Raw genomic sequence first — 26,860 nt, 5'->3', positions numbered from 1 at the left:
GCTCTGCTCCTCCTCTCTACTCAGCACCCTGCACAGGCTGTCATATTCTACCTCCTAATGCTTCATGGAACTGCATGCAGAACACAGGCACTCAAAATGCCAAACAAGAGAGACTTTCTGAAGTTAAACTTAGCAGCAGCTACAAGGTTCAGATATCTCCCACATTTCCAAAGAGTCCTCAGGAATATAAAACACAAAAATCCTCGTCTAAAGGATGCTCTGACTCCAAAGTTATATTACAAGACAGGCACACTCCTGAAAATGCTGTGTATTGCAGAGGAAAGCTGTAATTCAGGTGAGTTTTATTCTTCGCTTTAACCTCAGGGAAAAAGAAAAAAAATACCACTTTATTGAACTTTAAGATAAAATAAGAGAAGGCACTATTTTGACATTTTATGAAGAGAATGCATTCCAGAGTATTTTGGACATAGGATGTTGCACGGTAACTACCACAACAAAATTCAAAACCCTAGGAAGAATTTTAATATCATTATTTCAAAATTTAGTTATCAGAACTTCAAATACTGAACAGCAGCATTTAGTTATAATGTCCCTAAATAAAACTCATGTATTAGGCAGCACTCAAATATTATTTAAAAGCTATATTTTGTTTTAGTTACTGAAGTTCCACTTCTGAATGTTATTTATTGACTGACAAGTGACTTAAACTACAATTATGAGATGTTAGCTGAAGTGAATGCCAAGTCTTTATTTAGACAAAATCTCTCAAAGGATGGTGTCAGCCAAGCAGTGTCCTTGGCCTGCCAGCAGCAGTGGTGCTCCCCAGATGCACAGGCCAGGCTGCAGAGTCCCTTCCAGCCCTGCCAGTAACCAGGTGGACAGCACAGGGGCATCTCCACTGGCTGCCCTTGCAAGGGGAATTTTAACTGTTTGGGCCACACAGCAGATGCATCCTTCCAAGCTAAATTGTTCCTATGTCACTCATCAGCAGGAGGTGTCTGCTGTACATTTGGACAAACCAACAGCACAGTACTGGTGACTGAGGTTGCTGGGGCTAGGAAGTTTTGGAATGGGAATGTTGATATTCCAGTAAGAAGAATAACTGCTAAGAATTTAATGGACTGTTCAGTCACTAAAGGTGATGTGTTATTAGTGTCATTAGCATAACACTAGTGCTAATGTGTTATGCTTAAATATTTATTACTGTTAAAAGGTTTCAAGACACTAAGAATCACCTTTATACAATTGCCTGTTTTGCTAAATATCCCTGACTTAAGACTCTTGACAGGAGTACCAGCCAAAATCAAGAGGCTTATGCTGCTACTCCTAATTGTTACCTGAGCAGCAACAGGATCCAGTGTATAAGATCCCTCACAGGGCTGCAATGACTCAATCAGTAATGCTGCAGAACAAACCACAGAACATAAATGCCTACTAGAAACAGCCCAATGCAAAACACAAATACTGACACTGAGTGAACAGAGATCCATCCAGCACGAGCCCAAACAAGTCTGAAAATGGCTTTACTTTGGTTTTACATTTCTGCCTGCTGGGGCACATTTATTACTGAAAGCAACTTCTCCAGAAGCATTGCTCATCTAATTTGCAGTCAGTGCCTGTAGCACCTTCCTCCCTCTCCTATACTACACCAGAGTCATTGTGTGAGTTTGTTATTGCTGGAATGCTGCAATTACTGCTCTGCCCAAATGCTATGGTCACATTACCTATAAAATGTAAATAGAAATGTACAGAAAAGTTAAATCTGCTCTTAGCGATTACTATACTATGGTGATTTTCCCGCAACAGAATGAGGCCTTTGTTCCATGCCAGCATTTAGCAATTTATGCAGAAATAGTCTATGCAGAAAAAAACCCCATGACCTACTCAACTAATTTTTTTGTAATGCCATAACTATCTCATTTTTAAAGGATATACAGATAAAAAATACACATAAAAATTTATTCTAAAAATGGATGTATCAAATAGAACTGTGTCTGTCCCAAAGGGCACAGATTTAAGGTGTCAGCTCTCCAATCAGGGTAGTTGCAGCAGCACACAAGCCAAGTGTAACCCAGTTCCAAGGATATGGCCAGGAAAGAAGCTCCCAAAATGCAAGGGGCGAAAACAGAACCACAGAAACCACATCAATCATGCCATCCTATTTGCTATGTTTGGAGTTTCTGAAGGACATTTGTAGACTATTTAAATTATCCAAATAGTGGAGTCTAATTGACATTTATATAATATTCTGCTTACAGTTATCTGTATTTCCCTCTCCCTCTTACACTTAATCTGTTTTGCAACAGATGTTATCAAAGTTTTTATAGCAGAGTGAATTTAACAGATACTGAATAACACTGAGTAAAAATTTCTCAGTGTACAGCTACACAGTATCAGATAAATATTTGCTGGTCATATGGATGTAAACATCATAATAAATTTGACAAGTTTTAGTTCAGAATGCAGACATCACATAGAATCAAATACTTGAAAAGTCACACTATCTGTAACTGTGTTCTTTTACCATACACAGGAGGGAATAATCACAGGATAATTTACATTGGCAAAGAGAAGAGTCCAGTCACTAATCAACTAAACCTAGTTATCATTCTTATTTCCCACACAGAATTATTTTGTTTAGTGCTCCTACAGCAAATAATGATTTCATTTACTATTTCAAAGGCTTCAAAGCTTTTGCACTGAAAGAACAGTGAAAAGTAGCCAAGCTTGCTTTGCACAGTTTGGGCTGACATATTGTGCTCCTTGACCTTGCATTACAAATATATACCATTATTCAATCAGATTGCTTGACTTACTGAGCAATCGGAATCATTCTGTACCCTCTAAATGGAGGGGGAAGCTTGAGCTGATGGAACCCCTCCCAAAACAATTCTGCTACATATGATAACAATATATAGTTCTCATGTACCAATTACTAAGCATACTAAGTATTACTAAGTATAAAATGGCAAAGTCAGGTAAACATTTACATTACCTCTTCACTACCAAATAATACCACATTTAGATTAAACTTTGATATAAAGCAACAGTACTTTTATCTGAATATTGTTTCAAAAACTTAAAATTAAATGTATTTTTCCAAATAAGTAGTATTTCACAAACTACATTCGCAAAGTTGTTGGGCAGATTTTCACCCTGTTAGAGCACCACAGCACTACAGAATTCAATAAACCTTTAGCCATTCCAACCAATTAAGAAACTAAAATCAGCATTTCAAAAGATATGCACTTCTCCCACCTAGACCTTAATTTTTTTAAACAGGTCACATGCTACAGTATATCACACTATATATATTTAAAAACTCCTCACACACAGGCCATTATAATTCCAAAAATTCAAAATTGTATCTTACCAAGACTGAACTCCAGCTTTGGCTCATTTGCAATTCCCTGAATACCTTAAAAGGTCAAGAAAAAAAAATATTAGAGATCATTTGATTTCCATGCCTTGCTCTTTAATACATAGTAAAACTTTCACATGCCTATAACTACTGCCATTGCCACTGAAGTAACATTTTATGTTAGAAACTCATAGTCAAAGCAAACTTGGATTAAATATTTGCCTGAAAAAAGGCTACTTTTGAAGAAGACTTCCTTCTTAATAGAAACTTTCTGTTTCTGGGAAAAGGAATTAGGAAAAAAACCCAGGTTCTCATGAGTTTGTAAGATTTTCAGTCACAACAACTGACAATATATGCATTGGAAAAATATTAAGTCTCATAAGTAATTTTTAAATAGATATGTCATCACATTAAAAATAAACTCCATGTTTAGTGACAGTAGGTAGATCAGGTTAATATAGTAAAATATAAACACATTATTGATCTACAAATTGTAAAGCAATAAGCCCAACTTCTTTTTGTTGAAGAATCAATACATTAATTCCTCTCCTTACGTAGTAGGAACAGGAACAGTTTAATCCATTGTGGAATTATTGCAAAGGGCAATATTTTCTTGTGCTAAAATAAAGGAGTGAACCACAGAGATGCAACAAGAGAAAAGTAGGAAGCAAGGAGGGAAAGGTGAATAACAATTAATTGTTCACCTGATGTACAAAGTAATTGGATCACAACTACAGTTTCAATGAACTTGTAGAAAGTAAACTCTATCTTCTTAACATTTTTGTACTGTCTCCAGTAAGCATTATTAATTATTGCTCAATATTGAAGAAATTGGTAACATGGGAAGGATTCAGTTAGTATATGAACTGGAACAAGATTTTGGTTTAAAAAAAAAAAAATTGACAAACCCATGAACAAAAGAATCACCCCAAACTTATAGCTGTGTCTGCTCCCTAAAAACACAATGCTGCTAAGTCTAGATTCACACCATTCTCATTAGTGTATCTATTCATTCACATCTGTGTGAGGAAAATTACAACTGCAGAGCTTAGAATGGTCCAAAAAGAAAAAAAAAAAAAAAGTTGGGGTTTTTTTGGTGGTTTTTTTTTTTTTTTTTAAATGAAGCTTTAACAAATTTCTGAGTTCAACTCTGCCAGTAGCATATTGGCCTGAAACACCTTCATGAATATGCTGGCTACAGAATTGATTAAGTGACCGGGCAACTAAAATACAGTCTTCTGACTCCAGTGCACCAAATACAGCTCAGCATATGGCTACATGCATTCAAATCCCCAGAGTGCTTTTACATCACATAGAACAAACCTGTGATACTAGTTTAAGTATCACTATAGAGATTTATGCATTTATCAAAGTTATCAGACTATATTTTAACCAGTAATCCATATAGGACATAAAATACAAAAAATTAAAAAATCTTTAAGTCTTATGAAGAAAATAGGTTAGAGAGAAAAACTCAGAAACACAGAAATTACACATTTGTTCCCCTGAAGGTTATGTGCATAAACCAAAATATGTCAGGGAAAAACATTTAAAGACAATTTTCATCAGTTTATTTAATCTAAACTGCACTTTGACAAGCAAGAAGTTGAACAGCATTTTGTACCCTACTTGTGACACTATCTGAACTGCCACAGAGACTGGGTCACTTTTATTGTACCATTCCATAAAATGAGTAAATGCACTTACTCGTCAACTGGGGCTCTCCTAGACTGTCTAACTGGGATGAAGGGAAAAACTGTCGTGCTTCATCTGATGATCTCTCCTCTTTGATTTCCATGATCAGCGTCTGGAGCTGCTGAATTTTATTCTGCAAACCTTCTGAGTTCACCTCTCCCAGTGCCACAGCCCAAGATTCCCAGTCTGGCTTTGATGCAGCTTCAGGGTAAAGATCCGGTTTTCCACTCTGAAACCCTGCACTCAGAAAGCATGAAAGCAGCTCTTAGGGACTGTGATTGGAAAGGGAGATGATGGAATAACTGATGTCACAAACGATCAAAACCACTATATTCACACTTATGTTCATGGTCACAGAAACATTAAGCCCCATCCACCTCTGGACTCAAATCCCAGCTCTTTCAGAATCGATGCAGTACTAAACATATCCAAGATCAGTTAACAGATGGCTAAATTAGGTGGCAGAATCAAACCAAAATGGGAAATCCTTTTCCAGCACAGATTCTGCAGCCTAGCAGGCAGATCTCTGAGCTGCTAATTTGACAACAAATTTGATTTAGCAAGGGCAGTAGACATAGTTCTGTCAGAGAGTAGGATTCACCAGAATGAATGTATCCATCATCTCTTCTATTAAAGATTTCTATTATGCTCAGCCTCTCATTCATCCTTGCCAGAATACAGATCAGGAACACATGCAGATAATTTAGCACGACATAACTCCTCTATGAAGACTCAACAGGTTGTACGTGGGAGCTTCTGACCTCATTATTATCCATGTGTCATTTGCTGTTCTGCCTGGGTCTAATTATTTAATGATCAAATTTTCTGAGAACAAAAGAAGAAGAAGGGGAAGGGGGAAAGCTGAAGCTCCCAAGGAATCCAGGTAAGTAGTAAGGATTGGTCATTTGATTAGTATTAGAGCAGGAAGAAAAAAACACCTCTTAGGCATTTAAAATTCTGCAGTATAGGTGGCTTTACAGAGTCATAAATTCAATGTGACATTTAGTGCAACAAACACCAAGAAAAGCAAACTGGGAAAGAAAGAAAATCAATGTTTTTTTTAAACAAGTTACCAACTTACTTAGAAATATAAAAATCTATAAAACACCTGTGCTATTTTATTAACAAGGATTGAAGTATTTCATTGGGCCTGAAAAGTATTCTGAGCTAAATCAGCCATATATCATATCACTGGACAAAACAGAACAGTGAAAGGTTTTCATACTTAGTTTGAAAATCCAAAAAACACAGAAAAGTTCTTTTCCATACAATGTGAACTTAAATTCTGTTCACTGCCTTGAGTATCTAACTTTGGGCACTTGCACACATGTTATTCTAAACCTGTTTGTGCTTCATAAACCAAGCATCTGCCAGTTACAATAACCTCTGCTTTTATGGTTATGGAGGGGATAAAAGATGAAACCTCAAATCTAGAAGGCTCTAAAAACGGTATACAAATCCCTGTGGAGGTAGGACAAGTTTTTTTCCCGGGCTAGATCTAAGGAAATCCAACTGTGTGGCTGCAAATGCTGCTAAAAAATGCTGGGTAACATTTTATGTAACAGTTGGACCATAGATTTCATGAGGAAAGACTGCAAAGAAAAATAAAATGGAAACAACTGCTTCAGAGGCAGATAAAAAGCTAATAACCCTGACTCTGTCAGAATAAACAAGTATTCAGTTCTTCAGAGAAAAATATTAAAAATCTTGGGGAGATGCAGATGTTTATCATATCCTGTTTTCAGACAAGATCTTTTCTTGAGTGACCAAACATGACCAAGATGAGCTCTGCTGTTTGTCAAAGATGACTGAAGAGACAGAAGATTTAGCTGTAAGCTCTCCTGTGATCTGGTACTCCATGTGAGTCATACTTTCATGAAGTAACCTTCAGAAAGACCAGTATTTAGAGAAGCTCTTAACTTTTCTGTTGCTCTGGTAAGGTCTGCACCAGCAGACTGTTCTACTCCCTCCTGTCATTGACATCAGTGAGTCTGAAGTCTATTATATTTGACAGTATTTTGGAGCTAGCAGTGGAAAATTGAAAGGAAAGGAAACAAAAAGCATGTAATAAACCAGCATCAGGATCAAAATTAACTAATTAACTTTAATTTAAAAGAAAAACATAAAAGAAAAACCAACCAAACAAAAAACAACCAAACAAAAATTTAAAAACTGAACAAAAAAAAAATAAACCACCAAAATGCACACCCAAAAAAAAAAACCAAACCACAAAGTTAGCATCTGCTTATACCATTCAACCTTTTAAAAGCACAAAAGCACAGACAATTTTAATAAATGCAGTTTGGATATCCAAAGTACCTTAGGTGAAAGAAAAGCTGTCAGAGAAATAAGTCAATACTTAACAGCCAACATACAAATATACCAATATGTTCTTTTCTTTTCTCCCTGTATCTTTAAATGTAAATAGGAACAGTAATCTTGCCTTGAAATATCCTACCACTAGCTTGATAAAAAATATCTGCTTTGGGAGGAAATCTGTTTTTCAATTCATGAAATCATGCTATTTATATTTACCTCTTAGCTGTAAAAATCAGAGTGCCAGGCTCAAAAGGCATACTGAATCATCATTAATATGCATGGAACCAGAAATGGAGAGTGAAATGCAATAGGAGTGGGCATAATTCTGATCTAACAGGTGCCACTTTTGAGATGTGGAAATTCATTCTAAACTATCACTTCAGAACACTACAGTCTGCTATATTTAGATCCTTTGAGTACTCTGACAGCTAAGTTAAATTCTGAAAAGCATATGAAAATTCCTGGAAAATACTCATCACTGCAAATGTAAAAGGTTTCATTCTGCAGTAAGAATTAAATTATCAGTAGGTATACTGATACCAGTATACCTGGTATAGGTAAGTTACCTATTTTCCATTCTTTTCAACGCACATAATCACAGCATGGTTTGTGTTGGAAGGGACCTTAACGATCATCTTAGTTCAATCCCTCTGCCACTGGACAGGAATACCTTCTGCTAGACCAGGTTGCTGAAAGCCCCATCCAACCTGGCCTTGAACACCGCCAGGGATGGGACATCCACAGCTGCTCTGGGCAGCCTGTGCCTGTCCCTCACCATCCTCAGTGAAGAATTTCTTCCTAACATCTAAACCTGTTAATTTTTAGTTTAAACCCATTCCCCCTTGTCCTCTCACTCCATGGCCTTGTAAAAAGTCGCTCTCCAGCTCTCCTGTAGATTCCCCTTTAGGTATTGAAAGGTTTATATACCCAAATTCATCTTGCCAAAGGAAACACAACATGAAAAATGCATGCTGACAAAAATGCCTGTTGCAATAAAGGAGCACACAGGTTTATTTATGTAATAAAGATCATAATCTCTTTGCTTTTCTCCTTCTAATAGTTGCTTACTATTATTTTAAATCAGCTGCATACAGTACTCCCTAACAAACTGAGACATTTAATTCCAAATATCAGTGGGGAAAAAAATTGACACGAATCTTTCCCAAAATGAAACTAATGGACCTACAAATGTAATGAAGGCCCCAAACAAATGGCAGACATATCAGAAGAGTTACATAAATAATTAAATAAAAAATTGTTACTCCATGTTTTATTAAAATATTAACATTTAAGTAAATAAGAGATATATTGATTCATAAAAATATAAATAGTACACCTAAATAGGTGGACAAAAGGACTTCATACTTTGCTGCTAAGAAGTTATTGTAGAACACAAGCACCCTGTGCTATACTGTTACTGCTGAAAGGAGTTACCATTAGTAGTTTTGGAAGAAAACCTTAACTTTTGCAAACATGTACTGCTGACATCAACAGTGCCTTATCTAGTTTGCACTCCTAGTTTTACTGTTGTAATATCATTTTTGAATAAGATGACATGTAAGATTTAAGAACATACTATATTAGGACAATTTTCTACTTATGAATCTGCAATAGCAGAACAATAATGTTCCTCTTAAAGCTGGACATCCTCACTAGGGTTTCCAGTTCATAAACCCTGGGGAAAACCTTCAAAAAACTAAACACACTGGTTTTCTTTTGAGAACAAACTTTGAACTTAGTAGTACTTGTTGGAATCCAAAATGCAGGGAATTCTCAGAACTTTGGGCCTGTAGGCCAAAGCTTAGAATTAAACACAGGATTTGATCTGAGACCTTGGAAAAGGCTTCCAAACTGAGGTGCCAGAAGCAAGAATGTGGATTTAAAGCAGAGACACGTTAAGCTAAGTAGAGGAAAGTTTAAAGTTTTAAAAGTGTAGTATTGTAAGTTTGTGTGTCATAATATGATTGGCTAAGAAAGCTTACACTCCAGCTTGAGTCCATAAGATGAAATATTTAAAGATTGAGTCAAAAGCATAAATATCCTTGTTAGCAGTGTTTTATTGGTTAATAAATCCTTAAGACTTGTAACTGGAGGTCTTGTGACCATCTGAGCAATGCAGTGAAGATGTGAGCCAAACTCACCCTTCCTGCCTATGTAGAAAATAAGAAAAATAAGAAAATAAGAAAAATAAATAAAACCATCAAAAGCAACACAGGAATCCCATCTCTAATTCATTCAAAATTCCTTCAAAATCCCCACAGTACTATATTGAAAGGAAAATTATAGATCATTGTATCTCTATCTCTCACTGCTCCTCCTCATTTCAGTATCAGAGACCCAACAGAAGGCAAGACCTGAGGATCTGATCTGTTCACCAACAACTCTTTGCTTAAGCACAGTCTCAAAGAGACTTTCTCCCACAGAAATCAGCACAGAAAGTTTTGGTCCCTCAGGACTTGTGCTGCTCAAATAAATAACTCAATGCCCCTACTCTGAAGGACTGGTGTCAAAAAAGGGAACAGCACAAACAGCTGATACATTCCTAGTGGCATTGGAAAGCCTTTTCTACACTAATGCAACAGCCTAAAATCAGAAATGTATGTTGATGTCAGTTCCTTCATATTCAGAAAACTTTTCTTCTTTCCCTTATTTCCTAATAAAATTTATTCTTCTCAAGTTTTTCAATTTAAGAGTAGCAGTTGCTTCTTTTCTCTAAATACTTATATAGGTCAGTTATTTTTAAGATGCAAACAAATTTCTTGCTAAAAATGTCTTGAATGACATTTCCTTAATTTTTTTAAGTATTTTATTGTAATTTTAATCACAATCTTTTACACAGAAACTTTAGTTTCTGGTAATTCACAAAAAAAATGTAGGCAATTATTGGACCTGATTCTTGTCTTTCAAAAGACTGCAATTTAATGGAAAGGTTCTCAAAATAAAAACGTAATAAAATAAAACAAATACATTTCCACTTTGGTTTTATATCTTACTTGTTATTAACTTTTTTTTAAGAAGATTTTATTGGTTTATTTTACTCAACAGGTAGAGGTGACAGGAAGACTGTTACTCTTTGGCTTGCTGTATTTTCCATCATGAGAGTTTAAGCATAACATCATGTTGAACAGGACAAAGAAGAAATTACTGGGATAATTCAAATTAATAAAATGTATAAAGCTCATGGTCAACATCCACATTGATAACCTTGACTTTTTTAGGGGATCACTATGTTTCCTCCTATGCTAGTATGCAAAGTAAGAGAGTTCAAACAGGTTAAAGGTTGTCTGTCTCTTTTCACATACACCAGCAAAAAAGTCATTCTCAGCTCAGACTCTAGTTCAGCAGAGGAAAAGGGTTAAGAATATTAGTGAGTCATTGTCAATCTAAAATATAAAGCACCATCACAGCTAACCACCATATGCTGAAACAAAAGTAGAACAAAAGCTTTGATACATAAATTATATCCACAGGATATTTCTAATACAGATATCAGAGGCTTTTAATTCACAAAGCTGTCCGAGTTCTATATGCTGATGCATTTCATGTTCAAATTAGTAGTGATGAAATCATCCCATGGTTACTCATGATGCTAAGTTAATCTTTCTTTGGAAGTACATTTTCAATCAAAGATAAAGAATTTAATTAAAAATTTTATCTTCAGTTATTTTTATAAATTTTACAATGCTGGAATAAACTTACATAAGTTACTATTATAAGCTTCATTTAAGTCCTACAGAACCTCACAAAGAGTGTATTTGAAATTAATTTAGCAGGATAGCCCAGGTTGACTACTGTAGTACAACACTGTTTCTTTTCGTACCTGTCAGCTTCCACATATGCCACACTGCTTCTACCCTTTCATTAAATACCACACCTATACTGGAAGCAATGCAAACCACACAAATATTTGAATACCACAATGGTATCTCAAGATCTCTGAACAAATACACTGCAGCATTCACTGAAAGTTCCAAGAGTGGCCCCTGCAAAGCAGTGGACTGCTTTTGCTGAATAGAAGCAGTTCATATCTCTAGCTGGACCATCAGTCTGCCTTTAAAAAGGCAGGATTCAGAGATCTTCTTTCTCTGCCTAGATCCACAACAGAAATCTTGCATATGCCTCACTTATTCTATCTCTAAAATAGGGAGTGAGCCTGACCTGCCTTTCCAAGACACTACAATTGAAACAAACACTACTATTGAAACAAATATCTCTAAGTTTAAGTGGCTTGCATACTACAAATGGCAAAAAGGAATGCTTGCTGTCTTAGGGGCTACAAACAAGCCCATTTTTATTATTTTCTTGATTTACTAAATTCATCTAATATGATTTAGATGACTGACCTTGTATGAAAAGCTCTCTTTTCTTCCTTTGCTCCCTCCCACCCTCCTCACTAGCCCTACTTGGATGTTATAGATCTTACCTCCCTAACTCTAAAGGACCACACACAGTGAAGCAACACAGTCTTTAAGGAATCTCTCTTCCTGAATGACAGAAGAGATTTACAGATCAAGAGAAGGCAGTACTTGCATGCTCTCTCTCTCTCTCTCATCTGGTTTCACTTCACTGTGCCTGTGCCTCTTGGGGACATTCCCAATTTTGCATTGTACACTGGAGGAAAGGAAGCAAAGCTGTACATGCACGACACTCTGTACGACACAGTGGTCAACTTCAGACTGCTCCCACAGTCAGTTTGAACATCGAGTCACAGAGCTCCTATTGCCCTATTTCGGGGAAACACAACAATGACCCAAAGACCACCATCTCCTGCTAATGGTGACCAGTTCCCATTACACGGGCACATAAAGCCATATGCAGAGTCAAAGTCCACCTATCTAATCCTTCACTTTCCTTCCATGGTCCACTTCTAGAAACCTTCTGAGTTAGGCTGCTTCAGGAGCACTCAACTTGAAGCCCTGACAGGATTATCTGCTCTGTCTGATTTCTGTACAGCCCTCCTGTTTCAAGGCCCACAGTGCCCTGAGGTGATCAGCAGCTCCACAGAAACACTAGAGGTTGCATGAACATGTCCTTATTTTTCCCTCCATGCTTACTCCACTGCCCTTCATTATGTTCTCTTCCTCAACATGCCAGTCAATCTCCATTTCTCACTCTTTAAACTCCTAGGATTCAATCCACCAGTCAGAGACACATGGAGACAATTGGACAAAGGCTCTCTCCCATTCACAGTTCCAAATTGAAGCTTGGAAGATAAAGAAAATGTCCTTTTCCCACAAGTTAAATCTCACAGCCTCCTTTCTTGGAGCTTCTGATATTCTGTGACACAACTCTATCAGTTCCACAAGAAATTTGACGTTGTGAACAGGTGTAACCTCCTATCCTGCTTTCATCTGAATCCTTTAAAGTCCTAGATACACATTCTATAGCATTTTTTGGCTCCCATTAGCCAATTGTCCAAGATTGAGAAGCAAGATGTATTCTATTGCCATCCGTGGATCAGTTGTCTTCTGTTAATTGGGCAGTTTTCCTTATTTCTTTCACAATCAATCATCCCTCTGGGGAGACATCTGCTGATAATGGGCTATTGAATGTCACAGTGTGACTGATAAGAACTAGAACATCCCATTGTGAGATGCTCCACCCAGAGGGAGGAGCCAAGCATTTCTAATTGGATATAATGTGGGTTTTGGGGACATCAGAGTCAGCCTTTTCACAGGTTTCCAAGAGGAACTGCTGGGGTTTTCCACTGGACCTTCAGAGGAAGACTATACCCTTCTACAGGATCACTGCTCCAACACAACCACATCTGCCTCTCCAGGAGGATCGCAGCTACTCCAATTTCGACTGCTACCAGCACGCTGGTAAAATACAACAAAGGTTGTATTCTGACTCTGTCAGTGGTTTTTCTTTTGTATTTTTGCGTGTATTTTGTTTCTTTTCCCTTTCCTAATAAACTGTATTTCTGACTTGGAGTGTCTCACTGGTTTTGCTTTCAAACCAGAACACCAATGGATCTAATCTTGTGACAACACAACTAGCTTTTCATGGTCAAAGCCCCTACTGATAAAAGGTCTCTCTTCCTAGTTCCTAAGTTTTGCTTTTCTCCCCCATTTTGTATTCTGAATTTCATTTTCTCCTACAGTACATGGATTACCATTTCACTTCTTTTAGTATTTTATCCCATTTTGTACACTGTATATCATCTTCATTTGTCTTCAGTTTTGTTGTAATACCTCTTAATACTCTGGCTTTCTTTTCCCATCCAACAAATCATCAGCCAGGTTGTCATCCTTTCTCTCTAGCATGGAAAGATTGCCAAGTCTGGAAATGCATTTCTCCTCTACCTGTCTTGTCTTTTCCTCTATCTTGTTTAGTCATGCCCTAGGTATTTATCATCATTTGCTGGCTCTGTTTACCTGGAATTTTCTACACTGTTTCCTATTTTCCCCTTTAATACGTTTTTAGAGGACACACAGAATGCCACCCTTACCTCTGGCTCCTACTGAAACACCATCAACCTTCTAAACTTGATTTTGGAAAGTCTGTCTCTCAGCTAGTTCCTAATTTTACAAACTTATTTCTTCCTCCACACATATTCACAGGCTCTTTTTTCTCCACAGGCAGCCTGAAGTGCTTACTCAGTATCCACAGTAATGTCCCCAGCTTTTGGGCTTAAAATCTGCCAGTGTCACTGCCACAGAAATGATCCTCTTTGCAGGCTTCAAAGCTAATTGAGTCATGTCAGCAATGACAGCTGTATTCTGAGTTCAGTTCAGCAGTATTGTGTTCAAGCATTGTAACACAAGTGCCAGAAGGGAACTGTCATGACTGCATTCATACTCATAAAGCTGGGAATTCTATGAATGAACTGGACTCATTAAGGGCACAATTAGAAAGTCTCAATTTGAGAGTCAATGAGAAACATTCAGCTCTTATAGTTAGGGAAAGCAATGCTTCCAAACCCAGAAAGAAATACTCTTTGAGCCTCAACATCAGGCTCAAAACATATGATTTTGTTCCCTACAAAAAATGAAGGATTTGAGCTATTTCCCAGAATACTACCCAGATAAGGATAAAATCCACAATGAATATCATTTAAGTCACTGCCTTCTAAAACATGACCAACCACTATGAATCACTTCAGTAGGTGAGGACAAAAGTCAGCATAATTAATGCAACACTTTCTTAGAAGTGGGCTGGAGATTTTGGTGCATAAAATGATAGGAATTTCTACTGAATTTAAATTTATCCATCCAGCCCACAAATGCAGCCCAACTTTTTTTACCTCTGCTCTTAGACCATCACAGCTAACAGAAAATGGCAAACTGTTCTAAGGACTTCAAAACTCTGCAGAGGTATCGGAAAGAATTCATGTAATAAAAAAATTGTAATACAATGACTATTTCAGTGGCTCCTGCAGAGCAAACTGTCAGCACTTTCTCCAAATAAAATCTTTCCCCTAAATAAGGATTCTGATTTATATGAGATAGCTACTTTTTCTGCTGTTTTTAACAATTTTATGAATGAAGAATTGGTAAGAGGTAAGAAAAACAGAAAACTTGTCATTTAATAGGGAGTTTAGCAATAATTAGTTATTGAAGAATAGCATACATTGACTATGCATCAACATAAGCCCCATCTTGTACAAGATACCTGACAAAAAAGAAACTCAAACTTCTATTTAAAGTCAGAGGAAGATGATTACATTACTTTCACTTGATTTTAGGATTTTCTTTGTAGGCATGAATTCAGAGACCACCAGTATTTAAGTGTATGCACTGAACAGACAGCAGGATATATTTTAGTTAAATTTCTAGCAAAATTCCAAAGCCTGTGCAGCTGAGGTTTTTTATTTTCATTTTTGTTGGCAGAAATAAAAGAGTTACACAGTGAGATATGTCTTAATTACTGATAATTATTGAAACATCTGTTTTACCCCTGAATTCCACTACCCAGAAGCACTCCAGGATTACCACTTCAGAGGCATCAGAACTCTGTGAAACAAAGATGGCAAAACATTAGGATTCGAAACCTGACTGGGAAGTCCTTCTGTTTGGTTGTTCACACCTGAAGTGGCATGGAGATGCAAAGACAATGAAGCATAGAAGTCACTAGGCAGATAGATAAAGGCATTCTTTAATAACTGATCTGTGCCATCCTACTTCAGATCAATGAGTTACAAAAAGAATAAACTCTAAGAAAAGACCCTGCAGGAAACTTTTAAAGGTAACTTTAGAGGGTGCTCGTCATACTTCCAGTATTCAAAAGTTTAGATGACACATTCCTAGGCAAGTCAGGCAAGCCCAGCTCAAACTTTCATATTTTCTAAAAAGGCTGAATCAAATGTCAGATTCTATTCAAAGATAAGGATACTTTCAAGTGAACAAAATAATACATAATTTTACAGGAGGCATTTATCTTTCATTTTTGTTTGAAAGGGATTTCTTTATCAGCACTTGAAACTTCGAATATGGTTTCTGGCTATGCAATTCAATTGACATTAAATGAAATGGACCTATTGCTGAATGCAGTAGGATACAAATTACCACTGTATTTTTTTGTCAGTGCTTTGCAGACAAGATGCAAAGTCTTCTAGTTAATAAGTGTGACTCATATTTCAGAAAAGTGAAGCTATCAATCACTCCCCCTCAGGATTAATATTTTTTCCCTTAAAGCTCCTATTATCCATTTTTTATCCCTAACATCTGGTAACAAATAGCCATTACACTATGCACCCATACTCTCTCTGCATTCCAGGTTCCCAACATGAATGTCAAAGAGCTCGTTCTCAACTTCAGTGAGATTCTGCAGGGATTCATGCAAATGCTTGTTTTAGCACTCCTTCCTCAGGTGGTACATTATTCCAGGTGATCCTAAAGATAAAATATTTTTCATATTGTGCAGCAATTTTACCAAAAACCTGGACTTTAGTTTAACATATCTGCCACTTACTGAATGACTTGATAAAACAGTTCATACTTACAACACCTGCCTAATACGCACAAGTTTTCTTGTCTACTCCTTTCTCTGTATCTATTCTGCTTTATTTGGCCTGCCAGAACAAGACTCAAACTTTTTGCCAAGCTTAATTTCCAAGCAGATGTCTTGATCCTGCTTTTCTTACAAAAGTACCTTTTACTTACCTAGTAATACACTGTCTTTCATTACCAAAACTGTGAAAATTCAATAGAAGGAGGCTGAAAGGCTGACTACAAACAGAACATATAACATTTCAGAAAGTCTAAAAAGGATTTCCTTGAAAACTCTATTCTCTCTAAACTTTTACCACATACTAAATGACTACTCCAAACCCAGTTATTAAAAACAAATCAACACCCAAAGGAAACAAAAGGTTAAAATAAAACAGAAAAGTATGGAAAAAAGCACATATGTTGTATTGAAATATGCCAGAATTCAAGAGACAAGCTGTGGTACACTAAGAAAAAACAGTCTTATCTAGCAACTACTTGTAAACTGATTTCTTAGAAAAATTATTGACTGGGCTAGTCTAAAAGGAACATATTGTCATCCACACAGAAAAACACCCCATCTAATTATTTAAAACAAACAGAGAGAAAAGGAGAAAGTAGTGAAACAATGTAGTGGGTTTTGATAATAACACAAGTGCTATGTTGAGAACTTTTTTATTTATAGAATCCAGCAAGTCAGTGGCAATACATGGCAACCCAGCAGCAATTCTCAAGTGCTGTTGAGTGAGGCATTCTTTGAGCATCTACCAGGTCTTCATGAGCAAAGCTACAGTCAATTTGGGAAAATAAGCAATAATAGGAGGCAATTGCTTTCTCATCCCTTCACTCCACCAAGAATATACTGCATCTCTACTTTTCCCCTGCCTCCCCTCCCAGGAGTTACCTTCTGTTTCTGAGATGGTAAAATTGATCTCTATTTAACACTTAGAAACAGTCTTCACCCTCTATTTAATATTGAATACTGATGTTTCGATTTCCTTAACAAAAGCATTTGTGATCAAGAACGTGTCATATCTCATCTGTGTCATCTGGTCTAATAAACCCCACAGCCTCCAGCTACTGATCTTTATTGTGTTCTTACATCAGATACATGACCACTATCATTGTTCAGAGTAACATCCACAAAAAGAAAAAAGGAGTAATGAGCCCACAGAAAAATGTTTTAGGAAAGATGATTTTAGCAGTTAGGAAAGAAAGATCAAAAGATGCATATGTGTGAGCAAGGAAGGCACCTACTTGTTTGAGTGGGGACACCATTGCATGTTTAAATTCAAACTACATTTAGCGATTAAATGTGCAGTTCAAATAAAGCTTTCAAAGGTGCCTAGCAAAGAGTAGCACTGGGGTTTCTAACCTATTTAACAGAAATTAATTTTTAAATAATTATGAGTAAATACATTAAAGGAAACTTTTATCTGTATTTAGACTTATTGCACCTTCTCTGTAGAAATCTTTTCTTTCTACATTTTTCAAAAATCAAAGTGTATTTAAAAGGAAACCACAAAATTCAGTCCCAGAATGAAAACCTCAGGTATGCAATCTCTATTTGAAGCCATGAGCATGAAGAACAAAAGTGTCCAGCTGCAGAAATTACTGCTAGTCTTCTGGATTGTGTTCTACATTCAAAGCAAAATTAAGAGAGCCATTATAAAGTTAGTTTATTGAAATGCAATGAATCCAGAAATTGTTGATCACAGCATCAACAAGCCCTATATATTTCTTCATTTACATCTAAATTCTAGTTTGATATATTTCACTTGCCTCAAATATGGTGTCTGATACTGAAGTCTACAGTAGCTATGTTGACTATAAATAGCAAGCATTAAATTTATTGTCAAATTAGTGGTAAGTGAAAAGATCTAAAATATGCCTTAAAATACATATCCTTCATAGACTACTAAGGCTATTTCACAGGCCACCTTTGGCAGAATGAATATCAGATTTTCCCATCACCAAGATAGGTGTCTCAATTTGCTTTGAAATTTGTTCCAATATTCTCTATTCAAAAAATGCTACACTATAAAGAAAGCAGGCAAAAATAAGAATATTTTGAAACATTTGCTATCTTCCAGTATTGCTTATCTCTCCAGTCATGTCACTGTCTTACAAAAATTCAGTCTTAAACTAACAGAAAATCTTAAACTAACCAGACTACTTTGACAGAACCACATTTACATCACAAGAGAAGCCAGAAAATTTCAAAATGCCTAAATAAATAAACTACACAATGATTGTTGCATCTGTGCAAAGACCAACATAGCACTGTGTGGATTTACGACAGCAAGCAAAGGAAAATAAACAGGGAATTCTTTAAGAACAGGGCAACCTCATAATCATGCTCCTCTAGTTTGTCAATCTAGTCCTCAAAAAACTTCATAGGATTTAACAGCTTTCACTAAGTTAATTCTTGTCTTTATCATGTTGCTGTGGACTTCAAACTAAAACAAAATTAGATAACTATATTTGACATTTGGTAAATGTTGCAGTGTGTTTTATGATTAATTATTATTCTAAATGGTTTGTTCTGTTTCCCCCTATACAGCTGGTTTAAGTTGTATCCTCCCACCTCCTCCACCCCCATCCATCTTACCCTGAAGCAGCCACTTTGCCCAGAATGTTCGATGTTCCTCCTCCCCACAGCTGTCAATCCCTCCTCATACCTACCCCTTTTCCCAGAGACTCCCCTGTCATTTTTGGATCCTTTGAAGCCCCATTAGTTTGCTGTATCTGTTCCCCTCTCTTTGTGTTCCCCATTGGTTTGTAAATCGTGAATCTCACCTTATGCTCCTCCCAAGTTTTCCCCCTTGAACCTCCCATGTTTAAAAAACTCATGAACATCCGGAATTTCGGTCTTCTGTCCCGGGACCCTCCTGAGACTGAAACTCTGTGGAATCCATACAGGAGACCTCTCCCTTGTTCTTACCTCTGCCTGCGCCAGATTGTGCTGTAGAACTTTCTCCCTCAGCTAAGCCCAAATATAACTTTTGGGATTCTGCCCTGTGCTGTGGAGCTAGCAGGGTTGAGACCAGCACTGTGTCACGTAAAAACCTGTAAAAATAAAAAGGCGCTATCTATAATTCTATTCAGATGCTGTCATCTCTAATTATCTTACTCCTGCAGGAGACTTGTACTCATGGCCTGCACCAAGCAAAAGAAAGCCCTGACAGCCACATGAGTCTCATGCTGCACAAACCCAGCTCAGCATCATTCCAGGCATGTGCACAGCAAGACTGTCTACACACACAAGACCTGTGGACAGGGATCCTGAGCAGAGATGTTCATGAAGACACCGGGAGGAGGCGAAGGAATGGCCATAAAAGCAGTAAGAATAAATCTCAGCAAGCATTTCAATGTACAGAAGATACTTAAAAGAGATGACTCCAAGTGTCATTTCCAGAGACAATGAAGCACTTCTGGAGGGCTTTTTTGTTTCATTTTTCTAATATCAATAAACCAAAGAAGTGAAACCAAAATTAGGACTTCAGGTTTTCTTAAGCTGGTAGCTGCAATTTCTCTCTAAGGACCCAATATAAATGCAGTAATTTCTGAGGAAGAGAAAATGAAATGAAGCTTGTTCCAACTTATCTTTCTCACAATTGCCAGGGATGTGCACAGTCTTCGTTAATTCCTTACCACAGAACTTCTCTTCAGGTAAGTTTCTCACACAAGGAAGCCCTTAAGTAAAAGAATCACCTTTCCAGAACACCTTATCCACATCAATATATTAAAGATGAGAACTACAGCTACCATTTAACCTCTTTTGCTGTGAATAAATTGAAAGACACTAAGCACTTTCTTAAATGCAGCTAGAATTTAATTCAGGAAACTGGCTAGGAATGCTAAGCAGCAGTATCGCATCTACAAGGTTGCACACACACAATCTAAATTTTCAAGGCTGACTTTCATGCTCTTTCATCAGTAGGAATGGTGTTGGTATCCCAGCTCTGAAAAAGGAAACCATTGGAACCATGTGTGCTCATTAGAAACACACATGCCATAAATGCCCCTTTCCCCCCTCTTTTTTTTTTTTTTTTTTTTTTTTTTTTTTTTTTTTTTTAATGAGCACTTAAATGGGAAATTTGCTTTTAGGACAAAAAGCAATGTTTTTATGCCTAGGTCAATGTGTTCTTTTCATCACAGCCGTTGATTTCAGAACAGAGACACTCTAGAAGTAACACAGCAGAAAAGTCTTCAACAGAAGACCAGAATTTTTCCCATTAAGACATTTCTTATATTCAATTTTTAGCTGTGGAAAATGTAAATAAACTTTTCAATAGCCATATTAATGTAGCAGAATGTGTTGTTTTTATTTGGATACCCAAAATAATAATTTTCTCCCATACAAACCTTTTAAAATATCTTTTTCTGGTATTTCCTGGCTGTGCCATAAAAACTATCCCAGATAATTTAATCCTAAATTACATTTCTTGTGTCAATTTCAAGCTTCTTGTAACAGCTTTTGAATATGTATTATCTGAAATTGAACTTTATACAATATTCTGCTTCAACCTCATTATTTTTAAAGGTTTTTTAGCTTTTTTTTTTATGTAATGTCTAAAACTGGGGGTTTTTTTATGTAGCACCCCAAAAAAGAGTTTCACATAGTTTATCATCAGGCAGCACCCCGGCTTTACCCCTTATAACAGCTGAACTCTAACAGAGACAATGGCAAAGGCAAACCTGAGTCCAGAATGCCAGTGATGTTAACAGAGTTTTTGCACCATAAGATGCTCCAGCCATATGTTCTTAAAAAGATAATCACTCAATCTCACACTTTAACTCAAAGTTAACAGAAAAGCCTATTTTTTTTTTTTAATTACTAAGTTTTAAACATTTCTACAAACCCAAATTGCAGACATCAAGTACTGTTAATGCAATACCAAGCTAGGTGAAGATAGAGAGGCTAGATTCATGGTTGATGTGGCTTGGTCTATTTAATTTCCTATTTTCATTTTCTGAAAATCATACTAATCAGTAAGTGCATTGAAATTGTATTGCCATTTAAATACAATTATTGCAATTGTAGTTAAAAAAATAGTTTTTCCACTGTGGTAAACAGAAATATGGAAGGGTTTCCACCTTCACATAAGGGACTAGATGGTGACACAAAGGCATAAGGATACAGGAGCATATAAAGCACAGTAGAGGGACCAAGAAGTCTCCCAGATATTTGCAACTCTTATCACAATTTCAGTTCCTATGAAAAGATGCACATGAAGGCCACAATGAAAGGAAGAGCAAGAGAAGAGAATAAGCCTGTTTATATGACTGTTATCCTCAACACTTCTCACAACCAGAGTGGCTGTGGCATCCGTCTCTCCCTAGACTGCTACCAAATACAGCTCACTTGTAGCCTTAGAAAGCAGCAGCAACTCTCATGGTTCACCTATTCCCCAGCAACTGCTGCTAGTGCATCAATGCCACTTGCATTTGATCCTGACAAATGTCAAATGCAGCAAGCTGGAAAACCATCCACAAATCCTGCACATTCATGTATAAAATACTTAATTTGGACTTCCTTTATTAATCAAAGATAATAATTACATAACCACCTGCCCTATTCAGCCTTGATGTAAAGTGTTTCATGCAGAATGTAAATCTTACAATCTTGCCGCTTGTTAAGACATCAAAATTACTTAAAAAGGTAATCTTAATTCAAAGTACAGTAGATGTGAAATGTGATTTCTATGGTAAGCTTATCATTAAAACATACACCTACCCACATCTTACAATTAAAATGAAAACATATCTTCTGCAAATATGAGAGAGTGAAAGCTGGAAATACACATTATGGACATGTCCTAATGTGTGCACATACTCCAGACCTTCAGCTGAAATAATTCTATGCAAGATGGTACAACTTCCCTCCAGCACTTTGTGAATCTACTCTAAGTATAAGGTAGCCCTACAACCAGCACCATCAGCACAACTAACAAGGCAGCAAATGGCAGGATTTTGTACCAGCAGGACCACTTTCCAAGGAAGCAGTACAGGGAGCGGCACCCTTACTGGCAGACAAGGGCAAAAAACACAGCTTGAGACAAATGCCTTTAGCACTTTCCTGGCTCAGGGTCTTCTTTCACATAAAGATCCAAAGCAGCACAGTAGCTTTACAGAGAGCTGGATCTAACAGAAAGAGTTCCTGGTTTCCTATTGCAATTACTATCCAGCATCCCAGCTGGATGAGCTGGATGATCAAAGAGCACAGGATTTAAACAGCCTGTTTGAAGTATCCCAGGTTTTCAGCAAAGAGACAGGACATTGCACAGCCTGAAGACAGGCTGCCATGCCCAAGCAACTGCAGGCAGCTGTACTGGGCTCCTTCCAGCTGCTCTAGGCTCTGCACAAATGCCATTGCTGATAAACCTTCCTCAGAGCAGTGCCAAACACTACTTAAACTTCAAGAGGTCATTCATTACTGATTCTTTGGGTGTAACAGAATTTTAGCCTTAAATGAAGCTATACTGACTATATAAGCCCCTCACTTTGACATAATGGCTGTGAGTTGATACATGTATATAATTACAAAGTCTTAATTTTGCCAGGAAAAAGTGATGTGTTTTACAGCAATTGTGAGTTGATACATGGATATAATTACAACATTTTCATTTTGCCAGGAAAAAGTGATGTATTTTACAGCAATTGCAGAGTAATTGCATTGTGAAAACACCTTTCTACAGTACATAAACTGAAACAAACTGTGCCTAAAACTCAAGACTTAAGTTACTAAAATTGTCATCACCGTCATGGCTGTAATACATAAAACAGTTTTGCTAGTTTGCAAAGGCCATAAAAAGCGTTTTTCTGAAAGATTGTTTGTTATAGGTTACACAATAGCACAAGAAGGCAGTAAGAAAACAGAGCAACAGTTGTGTGTTAACATCTTCATTTACCAATAAAATGTTGCTAGGAATAAAAACACCTGAGCCATAGATCAAAGAAAGACTTTTCTGCCATTAAGCAGTTATCAAAGACCATATTAGGCAAAATGTGAAAAGATGAGTAAAAGGTCCCACTTGGCATTTCGACTCTGGGTTAAATAACTTGATAAGACTTGGCAAGGAGAAGAAAGTTTTGTCATATTGAGATCACTCTGCTTCTGCATCGCTGGATACAAACTCCTGTTAAGCTTTTAGGCTCCCTCCATTCTAGGTGTTAATTTTGACCCAGTTCTGGTCTCATTAAATACAAATCCACAAACACCTTATTTTGCATAAAACCCCTAAGTTATCACATATATGTTCAACAAATAAGCTCACTCTCATTTTCAGATTAGTGAGAAAGCAGGCTACATTTCAGTACTGCATGGTGACAGACAATTCTAGGATAAATCTCTTATTCCCATTCCTGCTCCTTTATGGGGGGCAAATGGGCTGCAGCAGGACCTAAAGGCTGGAAAACCAATCTGTCAAAATGTTTCCTTAATGCAGAAACAGTTTAACACACACCCAAGAGCAGCAGCCCTCAAGGACATGGAGGTCAAACCTAGGCACGTCCCAGATCAGCCCAGCCTAAAACTACTGCAAATTTGACAGCACCTCCACAAGCACACAAACCAGGTCAGGAATGAAACCTGAGCAAAGTGAGAGCCCTCCATCCCTTGCTCTTGGTCTTCCCATTTGCAGAAGATGGGATGACCAGGGTAAAAGCTTTTCTGGGACTTAAAAAAACATTTCAAAGTCCACCATGATGGCTGCAGCTAAGAAGTTCAACTGCATTATTCCTCATGAAAATGACTGCATAGGAAATTTTATCGTCATCATTATTATTAAGCATGACTTCTATCAAGGTGGATCATATATGATGAAATGAGAAAATCGTTTTGGCATCCACAAGCACCCTCTGAACTAAACAAACTGGGTGCAGAGAGCAGAGAGATGATGTCTAGTATATTACACTTGAAGAAAAATTACTCTATTAAAACAGGTAAGATGCCAAAAAAAACTCAAACTACAGCATTTGTTCTTACTACAGATTTTTTTCCATTATTAATAGGCAATGTTTGGGAAATAAGTGGCAACAACTCATAAAGCCTTCATTATCTAAGCTGTTAAATTTTCTACCAAGTTATTCTTGCTTTTCTGTTAGTACTTATTTTACAACACCAAAGCAACTGCTACATAACTCTTCTAGAGCCAAAACTCCAGCTTATACCTGTAAGAGTGCCAAACATCACAGCTTCAAACTCCAAAACACCACCCAGCCTAAAAAAGCATTATATGTGCAACACACACAAATTTTAAAAGACACAGTTAAATTGTGTTTAAAACTGCTACAAGCTAGTTTAGTTACTCTATTATCTTTTACTTGATCTATGTTCACATTTTCATTTTTCAAGGCCAGGTTGGATGGGGCTTTGAGCAACCTTGTAGTGGAAGTTGTCTCCACCATGGCAGAGGGATTGAAATGGGATGATTGTTAAGGTCCTTTCCAACCCAAACCATTCTATCATTTTATTATTTCATTTCTTCAAGACGCTCACTATTAAACATCTAAAAGAAACCTTAGAATTACTTATAAGGCTCTTGAACTAGCAATGACAAAGGTTTATTTGGAGTGAGGAATTTTGGAGGAACCTGCTACAAAATCCCATAAATTCAGGGTGAAGGAATAAAGGTAGCTGTGCCAGTCTAACTGCCATCCATATGTAGATATATCACAATATCTAGGGTTTTTGTTCTCCCCCTGTATTGCCACCTTCACTGCCACACACTTTGTTCTGGTATTCGCTCCATGAGACTCTCCATAACCTATATCAAATATTAGCCTGAAGATGAGTAACCCAGTAATACAACGATTTTTCTGCTAATTTAGTGAATAAATCAATTCAAAAAACCATCAGGAAAAACACAGTGATGGGCACAAAACCACACCATTGTGACCAAGGGTGAATTCAAGGAGCAGGATGACTTATTTTCCTATAACAGTAACATAATGCCAAACTGCTCACTGCACAGCTTCACCTACAGATTTAAACCACTAGTTAAAATGACCTGATAATTCAAATCAGTATAATTTCAAGCTTAGTATAGGGTAAGAAAAAAATATTATTTATATTCCCTGTTCATATGTTATTGGTTTTCTCACATCTCTTAGAAATGTCTGTTTTTTAAAGTAAAAACATACGTTCAAACCCATTAATTTTTCAGCAAAGAACAAACAAGAAATTGATTCCTTAATCAAAAGCACTGTACAGACACAAAGGAAGTGGGATTTTCAATTTAGGCCATATCAGAACTAAAATTCTTCATTTCCTTGCTTCTCTTCCAATAAAATTTCAATTTGGCATTCCATTTAAATGTGTCCTTTCAACTTAGATATGATAGGCTTTAAATTTATGTATTTCAAGTTCAGTAAATATCAAAATATTCTATTAAAAGATCATCATCTATTAACTGATGCCCTTGAAGTGGTTTGAGCAAACTTTTCTGAGTAAACAGAATTTCACAAGAAAAAACAACACAGAGTAAACAAAACAAAAGCCCATGAATAGACAAAAACGCTTGCCCAATACCTTGTGCTCCTGGCTGGAATAAGCACCATCACTAATTTCAGCATAGATGCCAGCATATTCTGAATATACAATGCAGTCACAGCTGTTTCAGCGACATTGGACCTTGCAGAAAAAGTACTTCTTAATCCCAGTGGCTGTGAGAAGTTGTAAATCCAAGGAACATCTGCCTCACTGCTAGCTGAACACATACATAGAGTTTCATTTTGGTGCAAGATGATGTGAGCTTGCAATCTGCTTTTGGCTTCCCCTGTTTTACATTAGGAAATAATCACCTTAGTAACATTAAGAACTCACAAAACATTTGCATGAAACAACAATTTACTTCAAGAAAACACATGCCAGTGCTAAACTTGACTATTACAGGATACCACTATGGTGCAATGGTAAGACTGGATGAGACTGGAAGACAGACATGTCTGATTAAAGATCATTCTTAGTAGTCGAACCAAATCCCCAGTAGTAGATTCAAACACGACCTACAATGGTGAAGGGCTTAGGTTCTACAATAAACTAAAAATCATTTTCCATGCAGTATTTGGAATGACAGTTCTCATTCTTCAAGACTAACTGTGCTTTGCTCATGTTTAGAAATACCCTACCACAGGTAAACCCAAGTTCTGCAATTCTTAGGGAAAAAGCCATAACATATTTTATTTCACTGAATCTTTAGGCGAAATAATAAAACCAGCATCTTCAAATTAAAAAATAAAACCAAAATCAACAACACTTTGAATGGTGCAATCAATAGATAGCACTTGAAACCAAGCACAGCCCCAAAGGTAACTATAACTTCCGGGACTCGAGCCCATGCTACTGATGATGTCCAAAAATGAAGAGGCAGCTTAAAATAGTAGAATTGCAGCAAACAGAAAGCAGAGTCCTTATTCAAGCCAGTAGAAAAATAATTCCGATTATCCTGTGTTGCCACAGGCCCCCAGACAGGTAATAATTAGCATTGACTCCATGATTGCAAACGGCTGAGCAATTGCTTTATTGTATCATCTTATACTATATTATCCTATACTTATTAAGAACTTCAGTAACCCTTACAGCCAAGTC

At 36.9% G+C, this 26,860-nt stretch overlaps 1 protein-coding gene across 15 annotated transcripts in view; it reads right to left on the bottom strand.

The window, feature by feature from the left end:
- The window catches only part of INPP4B (inositol polyphosphate-4-phosphatase type II B), a 293,940-nt gene that overhangs the window by 181,639 nt on the left and 85,441 nt on the right, over positions 1–26,860 (bottom strand). For all 15 annotated transcript variants that reach the window (XR_012055774.1, XM_041715980.2, XM_041715983.2 and 12 more), the window contains exons 2-3: positions 5,030–5,254; positions 3,335–3,379 (exon numbers count right to left, since the gene is read on the bottom strand). Coding sequence is in view for 14 of the 15 variants with exons in the window: in XM_041715980.2 (XP_041571914.2) it covers positions 3,335–3,379; positions 5,030–5,120 (136 nt within the window). In the remaining variant the exon portion in view is untranslated. The remainder of the gene's footprint in view (positions 1–3,334; positions 3,380–5,029; positions 5,255–26,860) is intronic.

This window comes from Taeniopygia guttata, chromosome 4 (genome assembly GCF_048771995.1).
Source record: "Taeniopygia guttata chromosome 4, bTaeGut7.mat, whole genome shotgun sequence".
NCBI lineage: Eukaryota > Metazoa > Chordata > Aves > Passeriformes > Estrildidae > Taeniopygia > Taeniopygia guttata.
Note: the sequence above shows the minus strand (reverse complement) of the source record. Positions and strands in the feature narration are given on the sequence as shown.